The 9,316-nt window shown below is 49.8% G+C and overlaps 1 protein-coding gene across 2 annotated transcripts in view; it reads right to left on the reverse strand.

Moving 5' to 3' along the window:
* Positions 1 to 5,670, reverse strand: part of CRMP1 (collapsin response mediator protein 1) — a 62,981-nt gene extending 57,311 nt beyond the window's left edge. The window contains exon 1 of one of the 2 annotated variants that reach the window (XM_048848904.2): positions 4,927 to 5,670. In XM_048848904.2, the coding sequence (XP_048704861.1) occupies positions 4,927 to 5,301 (375 nt within the window). In that variant the 5' untranslated portion in view covers positions 5,302 to 5,670. Of the gene's footprint in view, positions 1 to 1,935; positions 2,221 to 4,926 lie in introns of those variants that run through there. The other variant, XM_048848905.2, reaches the window with a different exon arrangement.
* Positions 5,671 to 9,316: the final 3,646 nt, after the last annotated feature.

Raw genomic sequence — 9,316 nt, forward strand, 5'->3', positions numbered from 1 at the left:
ACTGAGCTATGCCTCCCCCCAAACTAGTTCTTCTAGTTTCTTTCTTTACTCAAAATTGGATAGTGCACTATTGTTGCTGGGTACACATTTGCATATCATTTGTATAAAAGTAGCACCTTAAAGCCCCACCCAAGATTGGCTCCCCTTTGTGCTAGGCAATATACATACTCACTTAGCAGAGACAGTCCCTGCCTTGAACAGTTTACAATCTAGACAGAAAAAGGGTGGAGGGAAAACAGAGGCAAAGTGAACTGCCCAAAGTTCCACAGAAGGTTTGTGACGGATAGAAACAGAACATCGGTTTCTGGACTTCCAGTCCAATGTCCTTGCTACTAGACTACACTGCCTCTCGATAATTTGACACACCAGTAAGCAGTTGGGCACTGAAGGAGTCACACATCCCTTTATGGCATTTTAAAAAAATAACTTTTGAAATATTTAAGCCCTTGTAGCTCTGAAGTGCTTGCAAATGTTGCAACACTGGCTGAAATAATGTCTAGCAACGTTCCTGCAGTGAGAGCTGTTTAACAAGTTTTCACACCCGCTTGTCAACCCATCCTTCATCAATTACGATCTTGCACTAGGAACTGGCCAGTTTCCAAGATACCGGAGCATTGCTTGCTCCCCAATAAAAGCCCAAAGAAATGGAACCTCGTTGGAGCTCACCTCGATTTCTGCCTTTTATCTCTTCCCATGGGATGCTGCAGCATGGAACCAACTCACACCATTGGATCCTATGTGGCCCGAATAAATACATTTCTGCCAAAAACAAAGTGTGTAGGGGGGGGGCGTTTTTGTGTGTGTAAGTGACGTTTTTGAGTCAGACTCTGTGGCCTTTGGTGGAGGGCGTTGGTCTTGTGAAAGAATCAAAATGGTCGAAAACACCAAGGAGGTTACCCTCCTTCCTACAGTTTATGTGAAGCTCTGTCTAGTCTTTATGCTCAGCCGCTGTTCATCGCTGTATCTCCGAGGGAAACAATATGCAAGATCAAAGCACCCAGATCCCCTTTGCAGGAAAACCATCTTGCAAATGGATGCAAATAGCCAGCTGAAGGTCCCCGGGAATTGCGATTAACTCTTTGACTCCTGATCTCTTTGGTAATATTGTTCTCAGAGATCAATTAATAGCACCGAGAGGTGTTGGCTCTCTCTCATCATGGCGCTCTTTACGTCTCCACATTTTTTAATTCACTCTTGGCTTGTTGCCCTTCCGATCCCCCTCCCCCACATCAGTTTTTTGCTCTGGATGCAAGATGTAATTTCTCTCTCTACGTGCGTTGGGGCTCTCCGAGGCATTGTGCTGGCTGCCCGGTTCCCCTCCCTCTTTTGTTCTGCTTCACATCAGTGGCTGACTCTCCCCAAGACTATCACCTTAGCAAGAACCGCTGTCGTTTCAGCGCCAAGCACACGAACACCCCCCCCCCCGCCCCCGAGACATCTTTTAATTTACTGCCATCCCCTCCGCCCCCCCCCCACACCCTGCGTGGATCCAAGGGAGGAAAAGGGGCAATAAAGCCGCTGATCTCCCCAAGACAGATCTGCCACCGCCCCCGCCCCCCAGAAACCCACTGCGATTATTTCTAACCGAGCGATCACTCACACACAGCGCGGGCTGCGGGCTGGGGGGGGGGGGGGGGGAGAAGCGGAGGGGAGGGGAGCGGAACACTCCCTTTCCCCTGCCCGCCGCTCAGTGGGGGGGCTCCCTCCAGCAGAGCCGCTCTCGATCCGGATTCCGATCCGTATGAACCCTGCTTCGTTGCCATGCTGTAATATGCCCTCGCCCTGAAATCAACCAGCCGCCATAACCGACCATCTATCCCCACCCCCCAGGATCCCTGATTGCTCAGCGCCCTGGCAGAGCAGCAATGCCCCCTCTCCGCCCTGTGGTTCCCGGGTAACCCCTCACCCCACTCCCGGGCCCTGGGCTCCGCTTACCGTTATGTGGGGGATGCTCTTCTTGCCCTGGTAAGACATGCTGCCGCCTGCGAGCCCTGCGCGCACCACGCACCCCGGGAACAGCACAATGCAGAGATACGGGGAAGGGGGGGGGCGGGGGAGCTATTCAATGGAGGCAGCGTTTCCTTCCCGGGAAAGGCAAATCTAGCCCCCTTGTTTCGGTTGCAATAACCCAGGGGCGCGCCACCCCGAGGGAGTTGGCCAGAGCTCCGTGCAGCGGCTGCAGCAGCGCCCTCCTGGCTGCAAAGCTGAGCAGGATTCGCTCGGCGCAACCCAGGAAGCGTTTCCTTTCCCTTCTCCCCCTCCCCAACCCATCAATCCATCTGTGGCCTCCAATACCGGGGCTGGAAAACGCCGTCCCCCCCGTCCCCCCCCCCCCCCCACCTAGCAGCGGGCAGATCCCCAACGCCTGCTCTCCCACAGACCGCTTCTCGGGCTGTATTTCTACCAGGGCTGGGACAAAGCCCCGCTACCTCGCCGTGTGAATGTCCCCTCCCTGTCTGCACAGATAACGGGCGAGAGACCCACGGGCAGCACATTGCAGCGCAGATAGGCGAGAACAGGTGGGATTCACGTGGGTCTCCCTCATTGCAGAGAACTCAGCAGAGTGCTGAGTGAAGCCTCTCCTTTCCCCGTATTTCACCTACATTGTTCCCTTGCTGGCTGCTGAAGGCTCCTCAGGGGACCAGAGTAACGGAAGTCAAAGGCTCAGACACTGACCCAAAAGTTTAAATCCTTCCGGAAGCCCTTTCATAAAATGAGTTCTGGAACCAGGCCCGCGCTAAATTGCACCGAGTCATTTTTAAAATCAGGACACATCCCTGACACTTTATCACTTTTCCACTGAAATCTGGCTTCCGTGCTCAAAGTTCCAGCTGGGGGTGGAGGTGAGTGCGCACAGAATGGGTATGGCTGCAGGTTCTCCTCCCCTCTTCCCACGCCATTATCTAAATATAGATTATGGGATGATTTCAAACCTTTCCCCCCAATTCAGGAGAAGCCAACCCATTACTAATCTGGAATCACATAAATACATAATTCCTGGGCAAGTTTAGAGTACATGTTGTTGCCTGACCTGTGCAATTTTAAATAGGAGGCAGAACTCAGGAGGGAAGAGTACAAAGCACATGCAATGAGGCATCCTCACTGTGCAGGGAGGGTTATCATTTTGACATAAAGTTGAAGTAATTAATAGGAAATAGACAGGGAAGGGAAGACTGCAGCACAGCTGGCTACACCTAGGGCCTGATGGAAGCCCTTTGCAGTCAACCAGACCCCTATACAGTATTAAGTGATTCCAGTTTCTCAAGTAACATATTTCATCTGGCACAAAACTACATCTAATAACCAGTACCATCTTTATGCTCTTTCCTATGTCTACACACCAGGAAAGTGTACCAGATCCTGGCTCAAGACAAACAAAAAAGATTTCCGCTCCTAGGTTGCAAAAAAAAATAAAAGAAATCTTATTGACATATATTCTGGCTGTGTGTGTTAAAAGCCAAATGGAGTGAAAAGTGGAAGGGATTTATTTGTGCTTGTTTGGAGTGTGTGTGCATGGGAAGCAAATGTGTTCAGAGATCCACTTACCAAAGTGAAAAAATAACTGCAAAGGTCTATTTATTTAGAGAGGGAAAAACGCTATCATCTCCCAGGAAAGCCAGTCCCCTGTGTGTTGTGATGTAGAGGTCTCTTATTTATGACCTCTGCCACAGGCTTGTATGCTACAGACGTGGGACTGCCCAGACTGCAAGAAGCTACTGGTTAGAGAACCCAGCTGCATTTCTAATTTCCTAATTTATCTTGGTATAGTCTTTGTCCTGCTCCAATGGGTGGGAGGGGGATTGAAAATCGCTTACCGCCACGGAAACAGAGGTCAACCCAGTCAGGAATCAGGCCATTATCCAGTGCTTAGCTCCGCAGTCCAGAGATTAGACAATTATCGTCGTTTTAAAGAAAATGCCTGAGCTTTGGGACCCCATTCTGTTTGCTTACAGCTATAAACAATCTGCTAAAGATACAATGAAACCCCGGGAGGACCCAGGTGGCTTGAGATCAGCATTAACCGAACAAATCTCACAAGACAGACAGGACGGGGAGAGAGGTGGAGTTGGTGTATGTAGAGGTGGGTGGGTGCGATTGACTCATCAGGGCTTTTGCAGCGCTAGGAAAAGTGAAACTGACGGCTCCCAGGTTAGGAGAGGCCCCTCAGCTCAGAGATTTCAGTTTAGGACTGAGCACCCTGCTTTGCTGTGCTGGATGGCGCCATTCAATACAGCCTTGTGGGATCTGCGCCAGTATGGTTGTAGATTCTGAATACGGTGCCTCTTAAAGAGCCATAAAGGAACGTGTGTGTGTGTGTGTGTGTGTGTGTGTGTGTGTGTGTGTGTGTGTGTGTGTGTGTGTGTGTGTGTGTGTGTGTGTGTGTGTGTGTGTGTGTGTGTGTGTGTGTGTGTGTGTGTGTGTGTGTGTGTGTGTGTGTGTGTGTGTGTGTGTGTGTTCCCAACCAGAATGTGCAGGAGCCCTTTGTAAGAAATATTTCCCAGGGACAAACTGCCACGACCTTTTGATTTTTTTTGTTTTGATTAGTTAGATTTGTAAAAAGAAGCTGAAGGAGTGACGTCCCAGGCTTCGGAAGATGCGCTATGCCTGAGCCCTACTCGGGCTGCAGTAACAGCGTCCTGGTGTATTTATTCCGCACACAGGGGAGCTGCAGCGCCAAGCCTAAGCTGGGATACATGGCAGTTATGCTCAAACGCGTGATCCCTGCAATAGCCCTGGGCCTACCGGCAAGCCGCAGTAAAGCTCTGCGGCGGGGCTTGTGCTGCATCGCTTGGGAAGCCAGCACCCTTCGCTGTTGCAGTTGCGACGCTCCTGATGCCTAGGGCTCGTGAGCGCTGTAGCCATGAATGGGTTCTCTCCCCCTGCCGGCGCTCGGTCCCGAGACCCTGCCACCCGCTGTCCCCTTACCTTCCCATTGTCCTGGCCCTGCAGCAGCTCTTTCCCCGCCGGGTATCTGATCTCGATGCCCGGGGTCTTGTCGTCCCGGTCCCCGGGGGAGCTGACCACGGAGCCGGAGACCTCGCTGACATCGCTGGCGGTCTCACTGTAACTGTCCCCGGCATCCAGCATCATGTCGTGTCTGCTGCCGCTGCGCGGGGTCCGGGAGCCCTTCTTCCCCACGCTGTAGGCATCGAAGTCGATGGTTTTGTTCTCGTAGGCCCCCTCCACCGAGGCGAACATGCCCCCGTATTTCTGCCGAGGGGTCTGAGCCGTGGTGCCCGGCCTGGCCAGATACACGGGCAGGTCATCTTCCTTGTTCCAGTTCCTCTTTCTCTCGGCCATGCTCTCTCTCTGCCCGGCTCTCTCCCTCCCCCCAGCGCCTCTGCACTTGCCACTACCGGGATCGGCGGCTGGCGACCATAAACACGCGTGAAGGGCTGCGGCAGCGCAGTGGCAGAGCTGGGGTTGGCTGGTGGGATCCGGGAGACGCAAGCCCCCCACCCGCGAAGAGAAATCTCACGGGGGGTTTCAAACCAGCCCGGTGAGTTAGTAGGCAGCACGTGAACTAAAGTACAAAGGGAACGGGGGAGAGGATGGCAGCGCTAGGCGACTGGAAAGCCCTGGGCGAATAGGAAAAGCACCGCACTAGCCCGCCGGTAGAAAGAGCGATCCGGAGGGAGGGTGTCCTCACCCCCCCACCCTGGGCAAAGCGGGCCCTTCCTGGCGACTCCTCCTGCCCCGCAGCAAAGATTGCGGATCCCCTGCGGCTGCCTGGCTCGCAGCGAAGCGCTGGGAATGGAGTTGCGTCCACCGACCCACCCACTCGCATTACCCGCCGTCTCCGGGGGAAGATATCGCCGTGCTGGCGCACTTGGAGAGGCGAGGGCTTCCCAGCTGGGGGGGGGGGGGGAGGAGGGGGTGCGCAATGGGCACGTCCACACCGCAAAGCACCTGCTGGCTCCTTCTTCTTTCAAAGGATCTGGACTTGGTGCCAGATCTCGCCGGGAAGCCTCGGTCTATGTAGCAACTTTGGGTTGGCTGCTGCTCCCTCCCCCCACAGCAGAAGTTGGTCAGGGGCGGCAGCGAAGACTGGCCTTCTGTGGCAATAGGTGCAGAGCGGGGGGGGACCCACGCACAGCTCCTGGTTCCTGAGCAGGAAGGGGAAAATCCGCTGCTCCTTACGGCCGCTTCCCTGCTTCTCTCTGGTGCCTGCAGCAGCAGCTGCAAAAGGAGGGGGGGGCGATATCCGTGAGCCCGGCCGCCACTCGATCTCCAGTCTAGCCTCAGCCCGGAGGGCGGCGGTGGGTGAGGCCGAAGCGTGCCGGGGAGGTAACCGCCCCGCCGCCGCTGCCTGCCTCTGACACGGAAGTAATAGCGCCCGGCGCGGGTGCGAGCTGCACTGCAAATCCTCCCCGCCAGCAGGCCTCTGCAGGGAGCGGCCGGGACGCTGCGCCAGGAGACTGCGCCTGCAAAACTGCCCCGGGGAAGTGGGCGGGGAGGGGAGCGGACAAAAGACTGGAGCGTTAGGAGCAGAATAATGCACGACCGCTGCCCCAGGCTTCCCGCTGTCTGTAGCCAGAGCCGGGAGAGCGCCTGGCTGGGAGCTGTCCCTTCAGCACCGGAATGACCCGCCCTGCCGCTAGCCCCAGGCCTGCGCACGGAAAGGTTGACAGCCCAGTTGGTAGAGAAATCGACTTTGGGTAGAATCGCACTGCAGTAAAGTACTCTCCCTAAACGAGCCATACAGGAGTCTGAGTGAAAGAAAACAGCAGAAAATACAACACTGGGCTTGCAAACAGGTCCACGTACACACACACACACACATATTTTAAAACTTATATAAAATATTTTAATGGAGTTGCGCCTTCTTATACCAAGGATGAATCGGGTCATTATATTTAAATCAGGACTAATCGTTTATTCCGATAACGATTTTTTAACTGCCCTTGTAGTCAACAAAGAGTGAATTGTGACCCGGATTTCCAAAACAAATTAGGGGTCATTTTTGTAAAGCGGGGCAAGCTGAGCGACTGTCATTGCTTTATGTAGATTGGTTCAGAAGGTCTAGCTTTTACATCCGTAGGTAGATTTGGTGGTTTAAGGCAAGTAACTTAAAACAATGATATTTTTCTGACCGTTAAAACTGTTTTCATAAACCTTGGAAATGCCCTTTGTACCGCAGCAGTTGCCTAAGGGATATTCTCTATGCTCTGCAATAATACACTTGAGCAAAATGCTGCTGAGATTGATTAATAGGCTAAGTGAAGCTGAAGCATTTCAATCAATCAGAAAAACTATGGATTGTTGGTATACAAGGAAACAATAGAGATGTTTGCTATTATACAACCACCACAATACACTCACCCTTTAATTGTCTAAGGCCTTTACAGCCATTCCTGGTGGGCCACAAACTGAAAGCAATTGAAGATCAAACGTTCGACAGGCCACAGGAGAAGTGGAAGAGTAGGGGTGAAACAATGCCCCCACCCCACTGAAGTCAATGGTAGAAGTCCCCTAGGAGTCTGGGAAGGAAGTTAGTTCAGGAGACTAACTTTCTCATACATACATTTCCACAGATTGAAAATGTATATGAAGTAGTGATATAACATACCAATTCCAGATATAACATTTCAAAGGAATTTCTCTCCTGAGCACAGATTTTTGCCCTCTTGGACTTATCAGTAACACTGGGAAATTGGGTAGATTGTTTGTATAACTGGGGCTGGAATGTTAACTACTGATAGTGACCTGATGGTTGGTTGACTGACTGTGACAATCACAGGGGGAAGGAGTGAGATAGTTAGACACACATACTCCTATCTTTTCAGAGCTGGCTTTAATAGGAGTTGCATCATCTATTAATGCCCCATGCTATAAAATATACATCCTGTAAGGATTTCATGGGTTTGTGAGGAAATAATTAAAATTATTTCTAGGCTGTGACTTACTGAAATCCTTCTCTTGTATAATGGGCAGAAATTGATTTTTGTTGAGGGTAGCATCAGGGCTTATTGAGCAAGGTGAAAAAAAATAGTATTTTACTCCCAGGGATAACAAATCTTCATATTCAGTGAAACATGAGGTCAGTGTGTGTAATATTACATACATTCTGAATGTCTTCTTCAAAAATAACAGGAAAGTTCTCCAGTAAAATGTAAAGGTGTAATTAATTTTCCTTTCCAATTAATATGCTAGTCAGGAGAGGAAATTAGACCTCCAGAAAAAATTATTTACCTTTGACTGGCCAATCAGGAAGCAGAGATGTGCATATTTTTCTAATCGACTCAAGGATGAACATTATCTTTTGCCAAAATCATCTAAAGTCACCAGGGATGTCCTCATTTGTATTTGTGACCTGTATGGTAAAGATTGTTCACTTTTATGGAGGTAAACAATACAAACTTTTTGACAAATCTCCTAACATTTTCAGGTGAGCGTGAACCAGGAGTTTTCTCTGGTCCAAAGTAATAATTAATGTACTATTGCACCATTATAAAATATGACACTAAACCAATTTGTGCTTTACTTGGCTTATAGCTTTAAAATAGGAAATAATGTTTATACTCAGAGAAAAAAATCCAGGACACATAATATTGTCAACATTGTTCATTGCTTTGAAATTAAAATCCTTCATTAAAGTAAGCCTCTTGACATTTTATTGTATTAATAACTGTGTTCTAAATGCTCAGATATTTACATGCCTACAGTCCTGTCCTGTCTAAATTGCAGCTTTGTCACAAAGTTTGCACAGGAACAGACCTTACTCTGAGTCACAATCTGATTCTCAGTTGCCCCCTCGGTTTGTGGGGTTTATCTAGAAAAGTGTGTGGTCTGATGTCAGGTTGTTTAAATATACCACCTTGGCAAAATTCTCTTATTGATGTTGTTTCTAATCTTGTCTCAAGACATTTTGGAAAAATGAGGCAGAATTTAAGGGAACATGCACACTATGTTTCTATTAATGGATCTCCTATCTATATGTGTATCTATCATTAATACCAATGACATATGTTCCATTCAAAGCAGGCTAGATACCTGAGGATAGGCAATTGAAGTAACACATAAGCAGGTTTGCGTAATTTAAAAACAATTTTTATCTTATAAAAAGCCTGACTGTTGGCAAAACATACGTCAGGAGATCCTCAATTTTAATCTTAATACCCTTCAGCAATGAAGGCAAAATTCATGATCTTAAATGGGATTTTCAGGGTCTAAAGGCCTAGTGCTGGCTTCCTCTCTCAGGGACTTGGAAATCATGTTTAGAGTTCAGATATTTAAATCTTATGGGACTGTTCTTGTTCAGTGCTGCAGGGGGAATTGACCACAACACAGAATTGGGTCTATGGTGTTATTTTGA

This window comes from Caretta caretta, chromosome 4 (assembly GCF_965140235.1).
Source record: "Caretta caretta isolate rCarCar2 chromosome 4, rCarCar1.hap1, whole genome shotgun sequence".
Taxonomy (NCBI): domain Eukaryota; kingdom Metazoa; phylum Chordata; order Testudines; family Cheloniidae; genus Caretta; species Caretta caretta.